The sequence below is a fragment of the Daphnia pulex genome, chromosome 5 (assembly GCF_021134715.1).
Source record: "Daphnia pulex isolate KAP4 chromosome 5, ASM2113471v1".
In the NCBI taxonomy this organism is placed as follows: domain Eukaryota; kingdom Metazoa; phylum Arthropoda; class Branchiopoda; order Diplostraca; family Daphniidae; genus Daphnia; species Daphnia pulex.
This window is the reverse complement of record NC_060021.1, coordinates 592,589-616,303: the sequence shown is the minus strand read 5'-3', so window position 1 is coordinate 616,303 and position 23,715 is coordinate 592,589. Positions and strand designations below refer to the sequence as shown.

Genomic DNA, 23,715 nt, shown 5'->3' with positions numbered 1-23,715 from the left:
AATTATAATGGCACAATCGAATATGTCTTTATACTTAAAATAACGTAGATACAAAAGAAAGAGGTGTAATAGCGTAACATTGTCTTGAACCCATCAGCCAACTTTGTGCTTTTGTCCACCACCAACAACTTACTACTTGCCGTTGTAATAGTAACGACGTTAACCTCGCTAATTAAGAGATGGATGGAGCGCGGTTATGTGTCAAAAAGTGTTACTCCTCGAGATGCTTTCAATGTAATATTAGTTCAGTTATCATTTAGGATCATTCGGTTTTATACGGACGTGGTCTTAACATTACTGGTTACCTTTATAATAATATTATCGGTATAATTTGCACTTGTTTTCTGATCAGAGTGGGCGGATAAAGGATTCTCTTCCGGTGACGCGGTAGTAATGCTGGGATACTATAGGTCTAAATAAATTTGTTGTTTGCTTAAGATAACTGGAATTATCTATTGCGTAGTTGACGTTGGGTGGGCGGCGTAATAACTTTCCTGTTATTATTGAGGCATCTAGACTATAGTTGGTTGACGTAAACAAACTAATACAAGGGAGGATCGCACCTGTTGCTGGTGCTCGGTTGAATGGGTTTTTATCGAGATTAAGCAATACAGTTTATCTGGCGTAATGCAATCTGGCTCATGTTCCCTCGACGTCCATACGGTGCGTTTGGTTATTCTAAAGTTTCTTAATGTTGTTGTTTTGTAAACTAATGCGCGGGTATGGCACTAACATTTTCGCGATTTACGCTGGCAGAACCGCAAAATACAGAAACCACAGAAAGTCTAGAAATTTGGTTATAAAATGAGAAGAAAAGAATCAGAAAAATATTTGATTCAAGGTTATTTTTTAAATTCTTGTGTTAATAAAAAATAAAAAAGTTGAGTAAATTATCTTTGATTTTATAGGCCGAATGAAGAATTTCAAGTACAAAATTTATTCTTTAAGTTAACAATAAATGTTGAAGCTTTTATAAACCATTTATTAGCAATACAAAAATGGAGCTATAATTAAAAGTGAAATAGATTAGCCAGCGTTGTGAATCACTCTTGTTCGAATGTTGTTGCGTTTCCAGCGGTTGCGCTGTAAACCCGCGCGGTGCTGTTCAGTATAAATACCGTTCAGCGGATACAGTTTTCTTCATTCAGTGTATCTACCTTACGGGCTGTCGGACGTTTTCAGCCTCAGTAGTTGTTGCATCCGCTCTTTAGCACTCATTTTGGCAAGTATTCGTAAATATTTTAAAGAAAACCTGAAGAAAACGTAGTAACACTAATTATTTTTCAAATTTCTTCTTTCTCAGCTTGCGCTAGACTAGCGTATTACATTCAACAACTCAATAAACCTCACGTCATGGCAAGAAAGGAATCCGTATTTTGGCTATTTTGCACGTTGGCGTTAATGATGAGTGTGGTCTTAGTTGATGCCCAGACCTTTTTTACGAATGGACGTTATGGGAAGCGGTCTGAAGTTCGTTCTCGAGGTAAATTGCACGCCTTTCTTTTAAAATATTTTTTTATGTTTCTGGAATTTATCAATCTTTGTATGATCATTGCGAATGATAGAAAGGAATGGGGATGTCTTTATTTTTCCTTTTTTCTAAATTTTCCTTTGAAAAGAATCTGTTGATTTTTAATTATTTTTTTCATTGCATAATAATTTTTTAGTCGCTAGCCGTTCGGCTGACGAAAGATTCTTCGGAGGGCCCCGATTTGGCCGCTCTGGTAATGGCGGAATCGTTCTTGGCAACAGTGAACTGGACGCCCGTAATCCGGAAAGATTTTTCATCGGAAGTCGCTACGGTAAACGTAGTGAAATGGAACGTAAGATTTGGTGTTTAGTCTTCAAACTAGCTGCATAATATTTTGATAACTTGTTCATTAATTAAAGGCTATTATTCTCTTATACTAAAACGTGTTTTGTTTTTTTAAAAGAAATCGTCCCGTCCCCGCAGGTGGATGAATCGACTTCCAATAGCCAAGAAAAGGAGACATTTCTTGAATGTAATCCAATAGGGATTGAGCAGCTTTACCACTGCATTGAAAGGTTGTTCATTGACTGACTGGTATAAAAAAACAAATTACTTCATCGATATTTCATCATACGATTTCACAGAAAAAATGGAAACGTCAAAAATCAAGAAGGAGCATGAAAGCTAAACAGTGTTTTATCCAAGCTTTGCTTAAAAGGAGAGAAAACATCGTTAAAACTTTATCTTGATGACTCTTTAAAACGCTAGTTCATATATTGTACTATAATAAACGTTGTACTACATTGTGATCTTTTCTGCTGACTATTGATTGCTGTTTTTAGTACCATTTTTTGAAAGAGATTGAATCTATTTGAAATTAAAAAAAAAAGTTGCTAGTTTCTAGAATGGAAATCGAAAAAAATTAGTTTTTCTTACGGTGTGGGAGGGTTGTTCGGCGTGTAAGATGGCAGGGCTGGTTCATAATTTTTTAAATAGAAAATAGAGTTCCATTCAAGATCAAGATTCAAGAGAACATTTAAAAATTTTTAAAAAGCTTCGACTGAGTGAGCTTCGTAAAATTTAAAAGGGCAACACCGCTTCCAATTTCTCACGGAAGTTCGTCTGCAGTCTCTGCACTCTCTTGTGTAGCTACAAGTTTTTTGTCCACAGGCGGATAGGCCCACGCCCCACAGCACTGATGGTGAGATCAGCATATTGCTACATTCCATATTGTATCAAAGTTTCAGAGATCGAATTGTTTGATTGTAATGAGCAATTGGTAAACGAGTCCGTTGACGAAAAAGTTTGATTTTGTTCCTCGATGGTCTAAAACCTGTCTTACCCACGGGTGTCCCGTTACCACCTAACGTGGTTGAAACAAAGCAGGCAAATTAAGGAGAAACAGTCCATGTGTCCAGATCAAATTGACGCAATGATGCACGGCGAGGAATTTTCCTTGCTAAAACTAACGAGTACTACTACAAGATTTTGTTCTGTGTGTTTTTTTAGGTTTAAATCATCCCACCACTTCGATCTGATGCAACAGCAGCAAGTCTAAGATTTTCAAGTACAGTGTTGCTGTTGAAGTTACCTCTGCTTGCAATTAATCCAATGATGTAGAACGTGTAGAACAAGTATGTAATTAAGTGAACTTAAACATTTAGTGTTAGCTACACTTACCCATGTGACTACCAGACACAATGATTGCCTAAAATTAGACAAATTCCAATCTTCAGTCTACATGGGGATCGGCATGGATTACAGTTCCACATCAGAAAATAAAATATCAGTGATGAAAAGAACTCAACATTGGTGTAAAAAAGTGTGTAAAGTGCAACCCAGTTTTTGCTTGCATGTTTAAGGTTCAATGGATAAAGAAGTTGAAATTGAACTTCAAATCTTTTCATTCAACATATTCTACAGCCAGTCTTTTACCCGTGGCCACAAGATTATTGAGTTAGACTTTAGCAACTTGTGATTGCGTGTTTAAGTAACAATAACTTATTCTTGATATTTAAACAAAATTCCTGATTTATCCATTTAGACTCTGGAATCTTTGGGTCACGACCGACATTGACACGAATGCTGGTTCCATATAAAACGCATCTTAGCCGAACTGACGTTCCGGAAGAAATTGGCTTCGGTGATGTTCTCATTGAGGAAAGTAGTACTGGACACTACTCGAGCCCCTATCAAATGAACTGTTGTTGCAGTTCTAATCAAGATGAAATTTGAAAACCCCTGTATCACAAGCTACAGTATTTGAAGCAGGTGACTCCCACAATACAGTTGACAAAGAAGTATCAGGTGAAAAAGCTACAAAAGATATTCTACCGGTTAAAATTCCATTAGAATTATGTGTGGCTTAAATTTATTCGATTGTGTTGGGGTTTTACATTAGATCGAGTCCTTATCAGTGTGGGCCTAGTTCTCCCCCCAGTCAATCCGGCTGAAGAAAATGCGTCGCAGCCGGAAACATCTTGTAGTTATTTCATGTTAATTGGTGGGTACAAATGCTACCTATTGGAACTTCCAATTAAATTCGAACTCTTATTTTATTTTGTGGCTACTTTGAAAATTGATAGATTTGGAATTCGATGAAGTACTGCCGAATTTGGATCGTGGACAGCATCATTCCTTTGGCTGAAGAAGATCTCGGTTCTCTAGGATGACCTGGCGCTACAGCTCACATTCTTGTCCAGGATCAACTCGCTTATTCACTCCCACCATTTGGGGACTTTATTGCCGAATTTTCCGATATCGTACCAAATGAAGTTGTTGTTCACCGTTCCACATCGGAAGCCACTACTCCAGTTCCAGTGATCGGTAAAAGATTAATTTATCATATTTTATTTGAAATGGCCGAGAATTTATTTGTTAATTTTTTGCTAGTTTTCTACTCTTCGTCTTTCTAGGGAGAGCCTAGAGTAGCATTTCCGATACAAGCCTCAGACAGTAGGTGAAGCCACTGTCTGTACTAGCCAATAGCATGTGCTAGAATAGCGGAAAGCGGCTGAATTCATTTTTTACAACTTTAAAATGTTGTCTATGGACGGTCGACTTTTTCCTGGAGTTGGAGTTGTGGAACTCTAACTGGCCAAGAAAATTAACCAATTTACACCACTCGTTCAGGTATTTGCGTCGAAGTAAGTTTTATTCTTCAACTTTTGACAAATTTTTGCTTAAGCACAAGAAATTGCGCGGAAAGCAGTTAAGCCATTCCTATTCTGGTCAGCTCGCACATGCCCATCTGAAGTCAAATCCTCTTCAATTTGGCAGTCATTATCAACTTGATTGTCACCGTCTTTTACCCGTTCGACACTGACGGACCGGTTCCTGATCCTGGCACTCACCTCTTAGGTCTGGATAACTTATATAATAACTTAATTTTCATCTTTTCAACGATCTTTTTTATAAATACTCAGGTCTTGTCTGGGCATCTCATGCTCCTTTCGGCCGCTGTGGCCATTACGTTACCTAAACCGTGTCGTACATCAGAACTCTCGTCATGACAGTCATTCTCCGACTTATTTGCTCCACTGGACCTCAACAACCAAAATTGATGCTCCTTGGCACCGCCACGGTAGTGTTGAAGGACGTATATATGCTGAGCGTAAGGCAAATTGCATGGACACGGAGATCCGCTACCACGTCGTTTACCTCATCTGTTGTTTCCTTGGACTGCTCAACTTCATCTGCTCAGTGTGAGTGTTAGTAGTTGTGTGAGTAACAGTTAGTAGCTTAGTTATGTTAAGTTGGTACATGCAGGGATATTATGCAGACAGACATGGTAAACAGTGGGAGACAATATGGAGGGACATGTGATGGAGTAGGAATCGAATTTCGTACCTTTGGAATCAACACTAGGTGTCTTAACCGTTATACTATGGTCGCACATCCTGTATGAACCATCTCCGGGAGTTGATCATATACTTAAAAGAGCGTAGTTGAGATCGTTATGGAATCTTTACTTTGAATAGGAAGTGATAACAATAGTTAACTGGTCATAGATTTTCAACTGTCATTCAGGAGTCCCATGTTCGCTTTTCTTTAAAAAATTATGACACGAGTTTTCCCAGTCTACCCTTTTTTTTTAAAGATGCCGGACATTTTTTGGTTTTTAACTGCGTCATCACGATTATAATGCTACTCATATTTTTGTTGCAAAACCCACATGTGAACTGCTAAAACCAGAGCCATCAATTTTTTTGACCAACAAGTTTTTGATGACTGCTAAATCTATCACCGCTTTTGAAAAAAAAGCCGCGTAATTTGTTTTCTTTTTCAGAGGCACCTGGTAGAGAAATGTTGTACTACTTCATGGAATCCCATTTCTCATGTCTGTTTAATTCACGCGTGGATTTCTTGGATGGTGAATTGATCATTCGGTACTTATTCATTTGTGAATATCTTCCTAATTTGTTAATTTCAAGTCTCCATTTCTTTCCTATATTCAAAGTTCTAATATGTTGATATTGATAATGCTATACACATATGTATATTTATTTTCCATTGGTAGGACCAAAGTAGATTTTTCATCATCATTGGGGAGGGGAGGTCGTGTGGACACATTTTCACTATTTGCGTAAACTATTTCCTTCAATCATGGATTTTGTAAAGGGAAATGTGCTGTAAACTGGATTGGTAGATACTGAAAGAATGCTTGTTTCACTCTTAGAGTACTCAACAAAGTTTAAATGATGCGTATTTGAAACTTAATTGAGTCATCCAGTTTAATGTCAACTTTTGTTTCAACAATTATTATCAGATAATTCTGCTATAGAATATTTGGGCTGACTGTATGAAGTGATATAATGTAGTACTAATTTTTTTTTATAGCATTTCCATTGATACTGAAAATGGGAAGAAACGAAGAGGAAGTTCGGGGGAGGGGGGAGGCGTGATGTTCATTTACCAAAAGTAATGTGGTTTAAATGAATATGCGGTTATCAGCAATTTACTTAAGTTTTTATTTATTGAAATATCCTTTAGATTTGACATGACAGTTTGATGCCAAAAGTTAGTTTGAACACTAAATCAGACACAGATAACTGTTGCTGCTGCCTTACAGCCACAGGCAGGAAAATAATTCTTTTCTTCAGAAAATTGCAAGTTTTATTTTTTGTCTTGACCCCCCCATACTTTCTGTTAATATTTATAGATTTTTATGTTGCAAGAGTGAAGGAAAGTCTGAAATAGCTAACTTAATAATTTATGTTTTGTGTCACAGGGTAAGCTGCGGGAATAATCTAGTCTTCATCCCCACTTGATTCATTTCGTGCCAGTTATTAGTGAAACTTGAAAGGCGTGACGAATTCAAATTGAGGTGTTGCGTGCTGTCTGCAAGCAAGCAATCCAATTGGCTGTCGCTAGGTGGCTAAAATTATGTCCACCAGGTAGCGCCATGTTGTTTCTAACAGACGCAGACGAAATGAGTGTTGATTGTTGAATGTTTATCGTGACGTTTCCCATGCTGAAAATGAAACGGTACATTTCTTGTTAAAATCTTAGGGTTATTTAATGTAAATTTTTTATGTATAAAATTTACAGGTGAATTAGCATGTAAACAGTTAATGACCAAATCATCTCGTAGCTCAAGTGCCTGTACATTTCGCCAAATTGTCGTGCCTCGAGCGTCTTGCTGCCTGTAGATTTCCAGAATCTATACTTCAGAGAAATAAAAGTAAATTTGTTGATTAATTTCCCTGCAATAATGCAATATATTTTATCAGTTTATGTTCAGGTAGGGCTTTTCTATCAAATAATTTAAGAGCACAACAAAGTCTGATCTTCATTGTTGTCATGCAGATGGTTCTATTGCAGCCACCTCGTGAAAAGGGAGTTCAAGTTGAGCTGCAGCTGCTGCAAGCAGTCTGTAGTGCTGGTGTCATTCTGAAGTGTTCTCAATGTGTCAGTCTAGGCTGAAGCTAATTAAAGTGTACTGTTCAAGTCTTGTGAGTGTTAAAAGTATTAATTTGCAATTAAGTTTATCTATGTTTATAAGAGACGATTGGGAGTTTATACTAATAACTGTTTCATTAATCTTTTAGATTATAGACATCAAGCACATTGATAACCAATTATAAACAAGGTGAGATGTCAAGCACATTGACAACAAATTATAAACAAAATGACTTTCTTTTTATAAATTTGCAGGGTCTAAACTAAATGTTTCTAAATTCGCATGCCAGATTTATGAGAAGTCATGTCGTTTGAAGAAAAAGGGCAATGTCTACACAGGTAACAAGGTCCCTTGTTTGAAAACCCGTTGGCTGGTACCTGTGAATCTCCATTTTTACTTCTTTAAACTGGCCCTCTTAATTGAGGTATTGCTTTCTGTCGCTAAACTCTTATTGAAAATTTATTGTCATCCAAATAAATGTTCATTCTGCTTACAGGGTAACTCCTTCGCTACTGATCATCCACTGGACCCTACTTCATTCATTGGTGAAAACTGATGAGAGAATCCTGTAATTCAAGACTGATAAATTGTGTAGTTGTTAGATACATTACAAGTGCATATCTGGGCTCCCTTCTTCAGTGGCCCCGTTTCCCTAAATAACCACTAACCAACGCCCGCCGGTGGTCACTCACTCGCTGCGACAACCAGGAGGAAGGGAGATGTTTGGTCGAACGGGGACTTGCAAGGCGCATGATTCGATGAAATCTGTTGGAGGGTCATGAGTCTAAGCCGGAAGCCTACTATGACACACTGCTCTCATAATAACTGCTCCTCAGCTCTCTTCGTTCTTTTTCCGGTTTCTCTTAACCATGGCCGGGTAATCTCCCTGGTCGAGTCAGTCGGGCAGTGTCTCCCCCTGCTTTACTGGCAGCAGATGAAGTCTATTAAATAGCGGGGAAGGATTAACCTGAAAGGAAAATGAAGAATTACTTGGATGGCAATTATAATCAAACAAGATTGTGATGACAGAAAGCATTACCTCAAATATAGAAGACCCGTGTAAAGAAGTTAAATGGGAGATTCAAGGGTAGCAGCCAACGGGTTAGCAAACAAGGAACCTTGTTGAATGTATAGTCATTGTCCTTATTCTTCAATGGACAGCATGGCTTTTCTTAGTCTGTCATGCCAATTTAGAAACTTATAATTTAAAATCTGTAAATAATAATTTTAAAAAATTCACCTTGTTTATAATTTGTTCATAATGTGCTTTGCTGTCTATGATCTAAAAGAATAATTAAACAGTTATGAACACCCAAAATCGTCTCTCAAACATGTAAGCGCAGATCAAATATTATACTGCAACAAAGAAAGTCCAGTGACATGACAAGTGAACTTACACATGAAAGATGAAACCACCAATCAGTTATCCAAGGTTCTCTGAAGATGGAATGAGAGATTGGTCCATGCTGGAGTTGGTGATCTAGCAAGTCCAATACAAACGGTGAATATTTATGATGAATCCTAATAAAAGATAAAAAGAATATCTATTTCAGCAATAGTTAAATAAAGCTAGTGTTGGTACCTAGTACCTGTATCATTTCGATGGCATATTCAATAGAATACAATGATTTTGAACAAAATAGTTGACGGTAGGCTGCACGAACCTTTCACTGCTTTCACGTTTCCTCCTGTAAGTTGAATAGAAACATTACGGTTATATTCCAACATGTACTGTACACGTTATAGAACACATCACCAAAAAGTTATACATGAAATATCTCGAATTTACCCATGAATTCATTGGTAATTTTCGAAGAAAAGATACCTTAACTTTTGACAGCAAACTCCACAAGACCATAAAACTGACACAATCAACACGCCATCTATATGACAGTTATGACACTTCTCAAAAATCAGTATTTGAAGGACTGGTCTAAAGATACTTACAAAACCTTGAAAAGCACATTTTTGTTTGCTAAAACCTAGCAGTTGCTCTTGAGAACTGTACGGAGAACAAAGCTCACTTGCTATTTTTATGCAAATTTTCCGGAAGTACACCGGAAGTGAGCGATAGCGCCTCAACCATTGAGCTGCCGACCAAATAAACCAAATATTCGTGATCCCCATCAAATTTGGGGTCGATTATAGGTAATTTAAACGAAATCCAGAATTTGGCCAAAATCGAGAATTTTCCTGAACTATAGACTATAGTTCAGGAAAATTTTCAAAACCGGAAGTACGAAAGCGTTCAAAACAAAACATGAACTTTACCACAAATTTGACGAGGATCACGAATATGTTGTTATTTTGTGCGTCGAATTAAGATTTACTGAACTACTGACTGAAAAGTAGAAAACCGGAAGTAAAAAAAAACACATTATTAAAAATCTAACAAGTGAGCTTTGTTGCTGAAACACAAACTGACAGTTATCATCCAAACTTATCTAATAGTAGCAGCGAAAAATTTCTGCAGAGATGTGCAAAGTAAGCGTATTTAAACTGAGTGGAAAGTGATCAAAAGCTATGCTGTTTAGCGTCAGAAAAAAGAAGCGTTCAACAGTAACATGGAAACAATGTCCGCTCTAGCTCGTTGATCCACTGGAATGATTCACTTGAAACAACTAACAAACAAAGGCAAATAACTTTGATACTCACGTAATAATCTCCCAGGCTTCAAGTTTGTATCTCGCAGGTATCTCGTCTTCACTAAGAAGCCACCACAGCGCAGCAACACACATCACACATCACAACAGACGAAATCCCCAAGATATAATTTGATATAATGCTTCCACAATGAGGAGTGCTTCTACATCACAGCTGTTAGCGATTCCAGATTGTTGACGAAATATCGTTTACTGCTGCTACCTTTACGTATCGCTTTTTGAACTTTTAACTTCATTCCTGTCAAAACGTGATGTTCAGGGCAATTGCCCATTGATGACTGTTAATGGTGATGGTGAAAGTGTGCTTAAAGCTGCTGCTGCTGTCCTTTGGGGCTTGATGTAACAATTTCAATGTGTTTCTCCGAGAAACGAACAAAAACTTTCCATCAAAATGACAACAAACCGACGCGACATCTATTTTTCAAATTTTCAAATTAATAAAACAACCACTAGATGACGTTAGATCCAACTGGAACACATAAAAAACAAATCCATCTGTGAAGCAACCCAGCTAACGCCAAAATCCCGAAAAAGGACCGTGACACTGGTGTCATTTTCTCTAAAAAGCCAATCAACTGAAAATAACCAAGGGAAAGGTGGGGCTTAGGGGCTAGCAGCCTACGCCCAACAGCTGAAGATAAATTTGGCCGCCAGATGTCCTCTACTTAAATTTTGGCGCCACTTTTAAAAAAAGTCAATTTAAAATTATTTGTAAGTTTTTTGTTAGTCGATAAATAAAATACGAAGCAAAACAGATGAAATTGACCTTCATTGAAATATTGGCACTTGTATTTCAACCATTTCCCAGCTCAACTTCGATCCATGCGAATGAAAATATACAGTCGAAAAAGAGGTAGCGACAATGACGGGAAACGAAGGGCAAGCGATCGGACGAAAAAGGGATTTGAAATAACGTACGAGAAAAAAAAACCACTCTCAAGAAAAGAAGAATCAACACAAAATGGGAAAAAATAGCCAAACGCATGTTTGAATAAAAAATACTCATATCAGAATAAGTGCAACAACGGTACAAATTGGCCGTTATGATAATTATGCGCTAATTAAGCGCCGTTGATATTCCATCTCGGATGTTGACCACGATCGGACGTGCTAGATCCGAATCGACGTTTTATTACAAATTCCTGCTTCATTATATAATGCCGGGCAAGCAGCCGGTTGGGTTATTTAAATGGGGGAACAAAAAAAAATTACAGAATATTTCTAATTGCATTGTTTGTCTGAAATTGTAATCATCACAGGCCAACAAGGTGTTGCAAACGTTTCAAACGACGGTGGCCCATTTCCCCCATTTTGAAAAACAACCCACCCCAGAAAAAAAAATTAATAATAATAATGATATTAAGTTAAAAAAAAAATGACAGTTGGGAGAGCAAGCGAAAGAAATTGAAAGAGAAGGCAGCATAGGATCATAACGGAAGAGGAACACGGGGCCGATAAACCTCGGCACGAAGAAAAACCTTATCTACAGACACACGCACACACAACAAGCCAAATCGTTGGTTAATGTTGAAAGGACGAATGAAATTGGGAACTTTTGCCAACGCCGCCGCCAAGAGTGATTTGATCCGCATTTCATGTGACGTGGAATTCACGTTTCTTTTCTTTTTTTTTTTTTTTTTCTTCATTTGACTGAATCTCGCAGTTTGGGTTAGAATTAACCACTCCCCTTCCAAAAAAATTGAGCACAACGTGACCGCGAGGACGACGACACAAATGAGACGTGCAAGAAAATCGGGAGGGGAGGAAGAGAAAACCAAGCAATAAAAAAAAGGAAATGGTTCATTAATCGTGAAATCAATCGTTTTGAAGAAACGCCAGCGATAGAACTAACAACTAATATCCTCCCCTGGTAGCCGTTTTAAACTTTTTTTCTTTTTATCGATTTAGAGACAACATGAAGATGGTCCCCAGCGTTGCAACATTTTTTTGTTTTTTTCGTAGGCGAGTTCCACATTTGGGAAAATTACGGGGCCCTGTTTAAATGAATTAGAGAATTCCATTGGTGAAATATTGAAAGCCGTCGTAGAGCCGGGTGGTGAGCGAGTGCATGGAAGTCTCGACCATATGGTCGACCTTGAGCTGGAGCTCTTCCTCCGTCAATCCCAAATGGAATCGGCTCTTGAGGGCCGACACGGTGGCCGCTCCAGCTTTGAAGCAAGGTAACTGCGATCCCGAACGCATTATCTCCACCAGCGAGACGATCTTGTCAGAGTGCTTGCGCGCCGCCACCAAACCCTGCAGCATCAAAATCTTGAAATATTCAAACATGTCCGAGCCCTGGCCGCCCATGACGTCGACAAATTCCTGCGTCAACTTGAACGGCGAATTCTCGAAGCCCAGGTTCTTGGGCGACGTCGACAGCATGAAACCAAAGTCGATGTGGATGACGTGGCCCTCCGTGTCCAGGAGGATGTTGCCGTTGTGTCTGTCTTTGACCTGGACGAGGTAGCAGACTAAACTGTAGGCGGCCAAACTCTCGACAAAGTGTCGCTGGGCCGTGAGGAAAGCCTCCGAATTGGTCGGTCCGTGCTCCCGGAGCAGGTATTCCAGCAACGACATGCGACTGTGTTTCTTGATCTGGTGCAGAGAAACCGTGTTGATGATGGGTTCAATCATTCCGGAATCATTAGACAACACCAATATCCTAAATGATGACAGAATAGCCGTAAGGAAAATGTTGTTTTTAAATTAATAAAGTTAATTGATGTGATTATACCGATAAGGTCTGAGCCAAAGAGGGACACGCTCCGTTTCCCAGGTTCGATGCAATTGAAGTAGAATCTGGTAGGCCAACAGCTCCTGGCGTAAATCATCGCCACACTTGACGATGGCCGGCAAAAGTTTCCAATTGCTGTGATGGCCGTAAGGCGACGATTCTCGAATTCGTGCCACTTTCTCCTCCCACGGTTCCTTGAAAGCAAAATCACAAAACAATTAAATTCCCATTTTCCCCCCTTTTGGGTAGAAATAAAATAATATGCGGGGTATAAGTTTACTTTGAGGGCGGCGGCCGAAGGATCTTCCGGATCACGCTGGAAGGATTTAGTGGGGGCGTTGAGACTATCCGTCAATCGGCGTCGAATGTCGGATGCTTGAATGAAAATGGGTTCCCGTTCACGAGAATCACTGGAATCCTGGCTCATTTGAGAGAGCGTATCACCTCGATCCTGATTTATTTAAAAAATAATGTTTAATTTAATTGACAAATGTTAGGGTAATATATATCAATACCAACCTTGTGAGACAATCTCAGATGGAGATATTGATCAGAGATTTCGTCATCTTCTTGAGACCAAGCGTCGCTCAGATCATCGTAGATCTGAAAGGCCGTAACCGGAATGCCCGACATGGACTCTGTGGATCAATTGCAACATAATTATTAGCCGGGGAGGCTTCATTTGAATCAAAAATGCAAATACGAATAACCTTTCATGGAAGGGGCGAGACTGCTGAGGGCGCTAGAGTCGGCCAAATGGTGGTGAAGGGGATGATGATCGAGGAGGTTCTCCTCGGAGCGCGTGTGTCTCAAGGAAGCAGCTGCCGTGGCACTGATTTTGGCCGGAATGGAGCAAGTTTGCGTCTGCTCGACCAACAAAACCTCAACGTAGAGCAGATAAGGGGCTTTGTCTTTGGAATTGAGGACGACGGCCGATTCGGGTGGGATGCGCACCACCAAATGCGGAGCATCGGTGGCATGAATGGGCAGCCAGACGCGGGCCGGCAGGTTGAGATTCAGCGTCCGTAACTCAGCCACCAATCGACTAGTTTTCTCTTCTTTGCTTTGCTGCGCTTTGCCCAGTCGCTTGCCAATATTGATTAGCGCTGTCGAGCCGGAAAGAAAAGAAAGAAAAGAAACAATTGAATTACATCCGCACCGCCGGCACTAGCGCTAGATAAATAAAGTTGCCAATTGAGTACCTTTGATGAATTCCAGCTGTGGAAGGAGGCGGGGAGCCAAGCAATTGCAGGCCGTTTTGCGAGCGAATTCGGCGCTTTCGTTATCGAAGCAAGTGCATCCATTGTCAAAGGCGCGGCCCGATTGCAAATCGCCGATACAGTTCTTGGTGCTGCCGCTCGAGGGTGTTCGCCGATGGCCCAGTTTCATCATGACGGTCGCATCGCTGCGCGAACGCTGATGCGTTTTCTTGGCCAGCTGCCACAGAGACAATCAAACGTTGTAAAAACTGAATTTCGCCAATGAAATAAAAAAGGAAAAATCTAAAGTCTACTTGAAGCGGTAAGTTGGTCACGTTCTCCTTCTCCAGCGAGTGCTGATGAATTGCCTTGGTCGACAGCGGGGCAACTTTGACTGTCAAATGAGACGATTTGCTGGTCCGGCTGGCCAGCTTGGTGGTCGTCGCCACGGCGACCGGACGCAGTTCTTCCGACAAAATCAAGTTTTTGAGCTTGGTTCCGTGCGATTTCTTCTGAGTGGGCAGCGAGGCATCCGAGGAATAGGCATCCAGGAGCCAGGAGCACTGAAGCGAGAAATCCACCGATTCGCGACAGCGATGAACCTGCCAAAAATAAAAACCAACCCAACAATTGGTTATAATTACAAGTTCATTTCTTTTTTGCTTGGCACTACTATTGTCGTGTACCAGGTAGGGATGGATGACTTCGGCCACGTCGTGCATGTGGATGTACATGTTGACGAGCTGCTGTAGATAAAAGTCAACGTCGCGTATGGGGTAGCTGAACACGCGATTGCCAATGTACGTCTGGACTCCAGACTCTTTCGAGTTGAACAGGTACATGACGGCGTACGACATGTCGAACAATTTCGACTCGAACCAACGCAACAGCAAAGATTGCTTCCCTCCGGCGCCATCTTCGCTGGCTCCTGGCACGGCGGTGGTGGTAGAGATCCTAATTAATTAATTAAATCAATGACGTACATTTGGGTAATAATGATTTTTAACAAGAGTAGAGATATACTTTGAATGATCGTTGGTGGTTGCTTCTTCTTCTTCCGCCAAGGCGGGCTCCGGATGAGACGACGAGGCTGAAGTTTCGGCCGTGAATTCCATTTCGTCCGACTCGAGACTTTTCGATTCGTCGAATTGCATCATGGCGTCATCGTCCTCCAGGTATTCGGCGCTGCTGCGCGTCAGACGCAATTTGTCTCCTCTTCCGCTGGCCGAGCAGCAAATGCCGGAATCATCAGAGCCCAGACTTGATTGATCAAAGTTGGGCGATGAACTAGCGGTCGTGATGGGCACTTCGGCAGCTACCAGCACTCCTCCTCCAGTTCGTGATTCGGGATTGCGGGCAGTCAGCACAGGGCTGGAGGAAGCCGAATCCAGCAGCAGTCGACCGGTCGATTGAATAACCGGCTCGGCTTTGCCACAGATGTTGCCGAACCTTTCTCTTTATTTGGGGGTAGAGATAATTTTTTAATGATTAGTTGATGAGATGATTTAAAAATGAAAAAAAAAAAAAAACATTTTTGGTGATACCTGCGGGTTTCTTTGAATCGAAATAAATTGCTGCACGGATCGAGCGAGAGGGATAACGAGGGTTTCAGCGGCGGATGGCCGTGATGAGGAAGACTGGCCTGGTCGACCGACCCGTGGTGCGGGTGATGGTGAAGCCCGTCTCCAGTAGCGACCGAAACAGGTCCGTCAGGCTCTGATTCGGGAATCTTTTGTAGCACAGAGTCTAAACTCCGATTTCTCTGATGTCTCGATCCGCTATTTAATTTAAAAAAAAAAAAAGTTAATTTAGAAACAATTAGTTGCATTGATATATAATTGTAATTTTTACTTGTGGGGCTGAATGGTGGCAGATAGCGGCGGAAGAATGATGCCCATTGAGCGAAAATCCAAACTCAAATTCCGTTGGTGGCCAAACTTTGGAGTGGAAATGGGACTCTGAGAAGGTGTGTGGAGGTGGACAGCAGGTAAAGGTGCAGCCAGCGGTCGTGATGTGGGTTCCAATCGGGGGCGGACTGCTTCAATCACGCCAATCGTCTCCATGGCAGCAGAGGACTTACTGTAGGTTAATCACATGACGTGAATCATCAAGTTTTCATAAAGAAAGTTGATCACATGTCACACATCATCATCCCAATGAACAAAAGGTCTGAATCAAAAAAACTCCCGATTCAACTAGAATTTTTGGTTCTGATTTCGTCCATTCCCGTCACGAAACTAGCGCCGTTGCCCGGAATCCCAACATGAGCTGACCATTAAATTCTACGCCCCCTCCAAAAGATTTGATCAAAAGTTGTTTTGAAGAGATGCCTAATATAGTTGAATCGACACCACAAGCGAGCCATTAGATTCACGTCACGTTGCCAGAACACGAGTAGAGCTGATGGATTTGAGCATTCCTCCGGCCGCTATAATATCGATCGGATAACCCTCCGCAGCAGGAAGACGAAAACATCAGACACCACCAGCACCAGCACCAGGGAGAAGACGACAAGATGCCAAGACTGGCTGCGTAGATTTGAAAACTAAGAATGCGAATTGCTGCTCAAGTGTTAACTGTACCTCTCGGGCAGGATTAACTTGTAAATCTATTTGGCCTCATTTTTTCGGGAAAATGTGTCACATAACGAATACAATTTTGGTTTTTAAAAAGAGAAAAAATCAATTGAACACACGCAACTCTAGTTTGTTTGCACTTTGAAATCGATCCACCATGTCACGATTTTCGGTAGCAACGTGCTCAAAGCCCTAATTTGTGCATACCTTGTAGGTTGTCTCGGAAATTAGCACGACACAAAAATGTACAAATCTAATATCATTAGGTTTAATGATGTATCAGATTATGGAGTGGGTCATGTGGTTATCGTTCCGCCGCCAACCTTGAACGCAAATTAAACAGACAACTTCCCTATAGTATGGTACTTTAATTTGCAATTCCGGAAGAATGCCAAAAGCCATCGATTTGATATCGTAGAGTTTCGCAGACGTCCCTCAACCGTCCCGCCTAGCCAATAAAACAAGGTCGGTTGAGCATGCGATATCCGACTTTTGCCTATTTTTCTTTCAACATTTTACAATGGCGACCTTCACCTACAAAATCAAAAACGTAAAAAAAAGAAACGGTCCTGATCCCCTAGGTGGTGAAGGACGATCCACTCCAACTATTCCCGTCTGTATAGATGCCAGACCGATCCGTTTTCCAGACGTACACGCCCACCAACCCCTCACGCCGAAAAAAAGTAAATAAATTGTAAAATAAACAAAAAGCCGAGGAATTTATAGCTTCAAACAAATTCTGTCGAAACTGTTTGTGGTAGACGACATTCACCATCTGGGGCGTTTTGTTTAAGTGGACGGAAGAAGACGTACTAAATCGGGAAGTGAAACGAAAGTTTATTTCCACGTTTCTTTTTTAAAAAATAAATTCCACCCATTCGGCTAAGACATCATTTCCAAAAATGAGAACAATACCCAGGAAAAAACCCCCCCAAACTTAATTTATCCAGCAAATTTTCTACGATAAAAACGTTTAGCCCAATTCTGGTTCCACACAGAGATAGTGACGGACGAAAGAGATTCAATTCCCCCCGACTCGAAAATCCTAAATAGATTTATAGGCAACTGTGTGAGAATGAGGTTCGAACAAATCAACAAGATGGGGGCTCCTTGTTTCTGTTTCATTCCAAGCGTGCCATTCGAAATTCCACACCCTCCTTCTACCACAATCTCAAAAAACAAAAAAACAAAGACGAAATTGGGTCCACCAGTCGAAATACCTGCGTATCCGATCGTATATCAATCTGATATCAATTTCCCAGGCCCGTTAGAAATGTTTTTCCCATTTTATCCGGAAGCGCCACAGATTTTTCACACGGATGCTTCGCGCGTTTCCCAAAATCAACAGCTGACAACTTGCAGAGTTTTCTCCCCACCGAAAAGAAAAATGAATCAACAAATCTTTGGTCGTAAACGGAGCACGCGCGACACACACACACGCCAGATTTTTTGGGCGTAAAAATACGACGACGACGGTAATCGGAGCGTGAGAGACTTTCTTGTACAATATCTGCTGCTGCTGCCAATCTTCTCAAAACAGCGGGATGTCTAAACTAGATCGACGAGAAAAGAAAGCTTTAAATGGCTGGACATTTTTGCGCAACAGCTGACTGGCTAACTTTGCTTCTCGATGACCCATAACAACGTGAGTGTTCACAGAAGAAGAAGAAATCGAGGTTCGGCAACTTTCTACGATGATGGTTTAAAACGTTGAGCGCCAGCAGACAGGCCGTGAGAAACGGAAATCGGGGTGAACCGTAAAACGGATTTGTACCGTTAAAAAAAAAAAAAACCCAAAAATCGACCCAGTGAGATCGCATGACAATTTTGTTGAGCTGGTATTTCCCCTGGAAAAACAAAAAAAATTCTCTTCGACCCACAGCCCCTAATTGAATTAGTCATAGCATCTAAAGATATCCCCCAGAGCAAGGGTGGGTTTCCCCCCCCAACTAGCTAGCTAGCTGCAACTGTTTCAGTTGGTATAGCAACTGGTAAACAATTTGCCACCAAGTTTCCTGCAGGAGGGTAGCTAGAGATAATTCGGTCCATCCGGTTGGAATTGTCAAAGAGAGAACTCACTACATAGCAGAAATGATAGATAACAAACACAACAACAACAAATACAAAAGGAGGGTTTGGGGCTACGACCGGATGTTGTTGATTTAACTTGCTCTTCTTTAGATTATTAAAAAAAAAAAACGTCAAGTTCATCATCTCACAGGAAGTCGAAAGGGTGAGAAAGATATTTAAAAATAAAAAGCTGAATGATGTGCGGAACAGATTCCAGACGCCACAAAAACCTTGACCATAAAAGTGTGGCTCTCCTCCCGGTATGGAAATTTAAAATAAAAAGAAAATTTGTTTCAAAAAAAGGAACATCATCAAAAAACCTGATCACGTACCGTAAACCTAAAAAATTGTTTTTGGACTCATCGGAAATGCCAAGCACAAAGCCTAGACCTGAATTCCACCAGCGACGAGGTTACACGGCGGTGTGTGTGTGTGTGTTTACTGCTAAAACAAGGCCGTACACACGAATATGCAAAATAACAATCATTTTCATTCATTCTTGTACGTCCTTGTAAAATATCTATGCCCATAGAACTGAACGTACTATACTACTAGGGAACCATCGACCAAGGTCTTTGACAGCATTCTCTTCCACCCTTCTACATGTGTTGACTCTTAGCTGTGGCTTTACACACATGAATTGGTAGCCATTTCTTCTTTTAAAAAAGAAGGTGGGAAATATATGAAGAGAGTAAAAATGGCGTCAAAATACCTTTGTTGATATCACAGCAGTCGTTGTATTATTACTCCGTGAGTCGCCCATTACTTATTTAGCAGCAGTCGACATGTTGTTTGACATCTGTCATTTTGGCTTCGTATTTTCTTCTTTTTTCGCAAGGTGATGAGCAGAGGGTTTAAAAGAGTCGCTGGGCGTAGTAGCTGCCAACCCCCACCGGCTTGAAGCTCAAACCCCACCCTTGGAAGAACAGATCGATACTCGGCTGACGAGAAAAAAATAAACTTTGGTGAGCTCAAAGTGCTGGATCAGAGTTTTCCCAAAATGGCCAGAAAATGGCAGAATATAATATCTCTTTTTTTTGTTAATAATAAAAGCGACACACACACTGAGGAGGAAATAGAAAACGCCTAGCCACCACACACTCGAGTTAAAGAAACAAAACTCTTGTTGCTAGCTCGAAGGAGGGAAAGCCGTCACTTGGTCCAATCAAAAACATAAAAACACACAGACAACGAGCAGGAAAAACGTTTTGGAAATCACACAGGGAAATGTGTCGAAAGTTGATTGGAATTCCAATGCCCAAGCCACGCCGAAACACACAAAAAATCTTTACACACACACACACACACACACGAGAAAAGGAAATACAACACGAAATGACAGCCAACAACCCAACAACTAGCGTAGAGTTGACGGTGCGGCCAGAGACTGACGGTGGAAAGCAGAACGGCCGTGGAAATAGTCGAGGCTAAAAAGCAGCTCGCCCAATAAGAGGGTGGAGCACGTGGTTCACTTTTCAGCCACCAGAGGCGCCACTTTAGACGACCCAAAAGTGGGTTATTTCGACAAGTTTTTAACCCACGATTTTAGCCCTCGTATTCTTTTGAAAATTCCACCATGTCAACGTCACTCACCCACGCAATGCGTTAAAAAATATATACAACAACATCGAAATGATTCAAAGCGGTTTTAAGCTTGACATTTGAAAAGATGCATGAATCACGATTCGGTTTTACAAGCTGACGTCATTTAAACTGATTGAATATTCGTATTATAAATCTCAATGCCACCTTTGCAAAAATTGAGTTGCCCAACCGCTTCTGGCCAAATGCGAAACGATTACTCGACAGAATGGCGAACAATTCCGCCCTCTTACCATGACGTAAGAGAACCTTTTCTAACCGAACGGACGGAAACATTTTTATTCGAGACTTTTAAAAAAACTGGAAGACTCTGGGGTTGACTCAACAAGTTGTGTACAGCTGCTCAGAGATCACAAGCCTCGGTGATATTAGTATAATCTCGGGGTCTTGATAAGATGACGGCATTTCTCGTTATAAACGCAAAGCAAAAAGGGCCTCCAGCATCCTGTCAGTTTCTCTCATCTTCAACCAACATATTGTGTGTCCAAGCTGCTGGTTTTCAGATGAAAATCACTTCTGAAGAAATTTGGATTCTCATACACCCACGAGAGATGACTCACAGACAGCGGCCCCTCCGCATTCCAACGAAACAATCAGCTTGTAGAAATCTAGACCAAGGTTTGACCACACACACACACACATAATGAAATGGTCAACAACCGAAATTGTTGTAGAAAAAAGAATGGGCAATGTATCAATTAAAGTCAAAACTTTGGTCGGAATTGGGTTATGTGTGTACCGACTCGAGAGAAAAACCGCGCCATATAACCCACACGTTGGCTTATATTATCTCTCAAACACTCTCACTTGTAGTAGCAGTACTATAGCTGCTGATTCTCTCAAGCTATTTTCGGACCCTTGATGTAGCCCTAACAGACTCTTGTCAAGTCCCGAAGGACCTTCACGTCACACGCATGAGAAGATCCGACGTCGGAAAAAAGTCCTCACAAACATCCGTTTTTCATGGAAATCCGAAGGCCAGTAAAAAAGTAGAGAGAGTCTCTAATAACGATCAAACTCATTGACCTTTTCAAGTTAGAGACAGACACACACACTCTAGGGCCTTCTCAATGTGCGGAAGCAATTCAAAAGGGGCGTGGTTAATTCATGTTATCTTTTCGATTCGGCAAGCTCTCGTGTTTCAAGTGTTGGTCTCGCTTTCTATTCCTCCAGAAATTTTTACCAATCCAGCTCCAGACGATATTGTTTTCACTCAACTCGAAAAGATTAAGACATGAATTGACCATTAAGGGGGGGTGGCTGGTTGAAAAATAATGACGCGCGGAGACAATGTCGACCGCCATGGCAGTTGAGACAGTCAAGTAAAATAACACACAAGAGAAAAAAGAAACAACAACAAAAGAGGCCAGTCAATAAGTCTTAATGGGTTAAAATACAAAACCCAACGGCGGAACTTTCTAGTCGAATAATGGAAGGAAACGGCTAGTGCATGTGTACTTGAAAAGAGTATTCACTCCACTAAAAGAAGGAACTCGGCAACTTATTTTTTGATTGTCGTTTTCTTTTTTGTGACCAATTCTATAATCGATGATGTTTGACCATCATTGCGAAAAAGCTGTTCAATTAAGTTTTTTTCTACTTGAAAATATTCGTGAATCTTTATGCTTTGTTGTGGGGGACAATTAGATTAGGCCCCCATTACTGACACATACCGTCACATATTGTGCAAAGGGCTGTTGTCGCTATGCACCTTAACAGTTCAACTAAAGAATACTTTTGAATTCACTTACAGTGGAATTGGGTCTCGATTGATTGGGCGCCGAACGCCATTGTTTTCCTATGGATGTCAAACAATCAGATACAAGTTTTCTTCTTATTTCTTGCACGATTTTGCTTCACAGTTTAGAGAATTGAGACCACCAAAGAATCTTGCCTCTCACATCTCCCGATCAAAAAGAAAACACATGACGCCACCTAACGGTTAGTTTATTGACCACGTCGTCACACGATTTCTTCTGCTAGTAATTCTTCACGTGTTTGTTGTGTTTGTGTGAAGTTTAAAATTACTTCGGATGTAAATGTTCTCAACTCTTCAAATTAAGCTGTTTTTCCAGTAGAATTTGATTCGTATTAGTTGAAAACAAATTACACAACAAAAAATGTTACGGCAGTGTCTCCGATTGAAGAACATTCAGTTTTTACTAAAAAGTACTGCTAATAGAAATGGGGCAGATTTTGTTGAGCATAGGATTCTAGTTTCTAATGTAAGAAGAAATCATTCTGTTGTTCCTATAAACAAATCAGGGAGTGATGTCTTAGATGACAGCACAGAATTAATCCCATTTCAAGAAAAGAATAATCCATTATTGGAAGATCCTAATTTTGATGGAGTTGTACCTATTGTGGCCCCCAGTTTCAACTTAGCGTCTTTAGTAAACAAGTCAGAACTTCTTCAGACGTTTGTTAAACTTGGCGTATCTATTCATGATTGGGAAAAAAAGGGAAACATACACTCTTGGATAGTGAAGCTCGATTTCAAGAAAGATGTGCAACCCATCATCCAATTTCTGGTAGATCAAGGTGTTTCACCAGAATCTCTAGGAACTATTTTCACTAAAAGTCCATTGCTTTTAAAGACAAGTATTGAAGAGCTTGAAATTAGAACTAAATATTTACAATCAAAAAAGTTTACTTCAGAAATGATTGTTAGAATCTTTTCCAGAAATCCATTCTGGCTACTATTCAGGTACATAATTTCAAAGGTATCTTAACATTTTTAAAAGAGTTGTTAATCTTGTATTTTTAGCACTCAACGAATAGATACTAGACTTGGATTTGTACAACAGACATTCGATTTAACCGGTAATGAACTGAGAGCTTTGGCGTCAAGAGAGCCTCGGCTTATCACAAGTAACATTCAACAAATTAAGGTATACAAGTTTTTTTTTTTTTTAAATATGATCAACAATCTAACAAGCTCTTAACTTTCAGTTGATGAATTTTGGGTTCAAAGAAGAAATGGGATTTGAGCATCAGCAAATTAAACAAATGCTTCTGACAAAGCCAAAATTGTGGTTGATGAGTATGAGTATCTCTTTCATTTCGTGTAAATACTTCAAAAAATTCAAGATTTCAATTATTTTCAGACAAACCAATGCTGTTGGACAGGTTTGACTATCTTCACAATGTAGTTAAGATGGATCATGAAACCATGCTACAATTCCCTGGAGTACTGACCAGTCGAAGTTTCCGGGTTAAACAGCGCCACGGATTTTTGTGTTATTTGAACCGTGCTCAATACGATCCTAAATTGCCAAACTATGTTAGTCCACTAAAATTAATAAGTGATTCGGATTCGAACTTTGCTGTTCACGTTGCTAAAGCTTCCGTTCAAGAATTCAATGATTTCTGTAAAACTGTGTGATGTTATCGTTTTAATAATAATAATAGCGACCTAAAAATGATTTGACTAGGACTTATTTTTATTGCAAACCTATTTAAACAAATTAAAATGGCTGTGTAAGAAATAAAGAA

General features: G+C 40.4%; 3 protein-coding genes and 3 long non-coding RNA genes across 15 annotated transcripts; 4 read left to right on the top strand and 2 right to left on the bottom strand.

Annotated features, from left to right (window-relative positions):
* The first annotated feature begins 135 nt into the window (after window positions 1–135).
* LOC124193518 lies at window positions 136–2,280 on the top strand. 2 transcript variants are annotated; one of them, XM_046587376.1, is made up of 5 exons: window positions 136–1,222; window positions 1,304–1,483; window positions 1,668–1,823; window positions 1,935–2,046; window positions 2,116–2,280. In XM_046587376.1, the coding sequence occupies exons 2-5, from the start codon at window positions 1,354–1,356 to the stop codon at window positions 2,150–2,152; spliced, it is 435 nt and encodes a 144-aa protein (XP_046443332.1). In that variant the 5' UTR covers window positions 136–1,222; window positions 1,304–1,353; the 3' UTR covers window positions 2,153–2,280. The 2 variants fall into 2 exon arrangements, with proteins under 2 accessions (XP_046443332.1, XP_046443333.1); XM_046587377.1 differs by having other exon boundaries at window positions 1,085–1,222; window positions 1,668–1,802.
* A 300-nt stretch (window positions 2,281–2,580) lies between these two features.
* On the top strand, window positions 2,581–4,433 carry LOC124193513. Of its 3 annotated transcripts, none has more exons than XR_006874292.1 (6): window positions 2,581–2,672; window positions 2,981–3,105; window positions 3,516–3,778; window positions 3,873–3,974; window positions 4,057–4,297; window positions 4,364–4,433. It is a non-coding gene; the product is annotated as an uncharacterized LOC124193513 (long non-coding RNA). The 3 variants fall into 3 exon arrangements; XR_006874293.1 differs by having other exon boundaries at window positions 2,981–3,293; XR_006874294.1 differs by having other exon boundaries at window positions 4,387–4,431.
* An 84-nt stretch (window positions 4,434–4,517) lies between these two features.
* Window positions 4,518–8,200, top strand: LOC124193512. 6 transcript variants are annotated; one of them, XR_006874288.1, is made up of 10 exons: window positions 4,518–4,603; window positions 4,659–4,831; window positions 4,897–5,175; window positions 5,760–5,859; window positions 6,702–6,958; window positions 7,022–7,214; window positions 7,280–7,425; window positions 7,522–7,562; window positions 7,628–7,797; window positions 7,870–8,200. It is a non-coding gene; the product is annotated as an uncharacterized LOC124193512 (long non-coding RNA). The 6 variants fall into 6 exon arrangements; XR_006874289.1 differs by having other exon boundaries at window positions 5,240–5,859; XR_006874287.1 differs by having other exon boundaries at window positions 4,897–5,859; window positions 7,022–7,154.
* LOC124193514 lies at window positions 6,454–9,405 on the bottom strand. The gene is made up of 4 exons (XR_006874295.1): window positions 8,771–9,405; window positions 8,614–8,655; window positions 8,413–8,550; window positions 6,454–8,340 (listed from the first exon to the last, which is right to left on the bottom strand). It is a non-coding gene; the product is annotated as an uncharacterized LOC124193514 (long non-coding RNA).
* Window positions 9,406–10,803: 1,398 nt separating this feature from the next.
* LOC124193503 (phosphatidylinositol 4-kinase beta-like) lies at window positions 10,804–22,171 on the bottom strand. Of its 2 annotated transcripts, none has more exons than XM_046587356.1 (12): window positions 21,972–22,171; window positions 15,824–16,051; window positions 15,517–15,750; window positions 14,996–15,427; window positions 14,659–14,926; window positions 14,287–14,574; window positions 13,976–14,210; window positions 13,484–13,879; window positions 13,293–13,411; window positions 13,054–13,224; window positions 12,774–12,967; window positions 10,804–12,701 (listed from the first exon to the last, which is right to left on the bottom strand). In XM_046587356.1, the coding sequence occupies exons 2-12, from the start codon at window positions 16,033–16,035 to the stop codon at window positions 12,044–12,046; spliced, it is 3,207 nt and encodes a 1,068-aa protein (XP_046443312.1). In that variant the 5' UTR covers window positions 16,036–16,051; window positions 21,972–22,171; the 3' UTR covers window positions 10,804–12,043. The 2 variants fall into 2 exon arrangements, with proteins under 2 accessions (XP_046443312.1, XP_046443311.1); XM_046587355.1 differs by lacking the exon at window positions 21,972–22,171 and adding an exon at window positions 19,331–20,779.
* On the top strand, window positions 22,127–23,645 carry LOC124193510 (transcription termination factor 3, mitochondrial-like). The gene is made up of 4 exons (XM_046587369.1): window positions 22,127–22,927; window positions 22,988–23,111; window positions 23,173–23,263; window positions 23,328–23,645. Exons 1-4 carry the CDS (start codon window positions 22,341–22,343, stop codon window positions 23,603–23,605), a joined length of 1,080 nt encoding a protein of 359 aa, XP_046443325.1. The 5' UTR covers window positions 22,127–22,340; the 3' UTR covers window positions 23,606–23,645.
* Window positions 23,646–23,715: the final 70 nt, after the last annotated feature.

What these genes read in the sequence shown, in the direction of transcription:
- LOC124193518 (XM_046587376.1), top strand. Translation starts at nt 1,354, where the DNA reads ATGGCAAGAAAGGAATCCGTATTTTGGCTATTTTGCACGTTGGCGTTA. An exon ending in GTCTGAAGTTCGTTCTCGAG is followed by an intron (nt 1,484 to 1,667) that starts GTAAATTGCACG and finishes ATAATTTTTTAG; the next exon opens with TCGCTAGCCGTTCGGCTGAC. An exon ending in CTTTACCACTGCATTGAAAG is followed by an intron (nt 2,047 to 2,115) that starts GTTGTTCATTGA and finishes ACGATTTCACAG; the next exon opens with AAAAAATGGAAACGTCAAAA.
- LOC124193503 (XM_046587356.1), bottom strand. Translation starts at nt 16,035, where the DNA reads ATGGAGACGATTGGCGTGATTGAAGCAGTCCGCCCCCGATTGGAACCC. An exon ending in ACCACCAACGATCATTCAAA is followed by an intron (nt 14,927 to 14,995) that starts GTATATCTCTAC and finishes TTAATTAATTAG; the next exon opens with GATCTCTACCACCACCGCCG. An exon ending in CTTCGGCCGCCGCCCTCAAA is followed by an intron (nt 12,968 to 13,053) that starts GTAAACTTATAC and finishes TTTGCTTTCAAG; the next exon opens with GAACCGTGGGAGGAGAAAGT.
- LOC124193510 (XM_046587369.1), top strand. Translation starts at nt 22,341, where the DNA reads ATGTTACGGCAGTGTCTCCGATTGAAGAACATTCAGTTTTTACTAAAA. An exon ending in CCATTCTGGCTACTATTCAG is followed by an intron (nt 22,928 to 22,987) that starts GTACATAATTTC and finishes TTGTATTTTTAG; the next exon opens with CACTCAACGAATAGATACTA. An exon ending in GTAACATTCAACAAATTAAG is followed by an intron (nt 23,112 to 23,172) that starts GTATACAAGTTT and finishes CTTAACTTTCAG; the next exon opens with TTGATGAATTTTGGGTTCAA.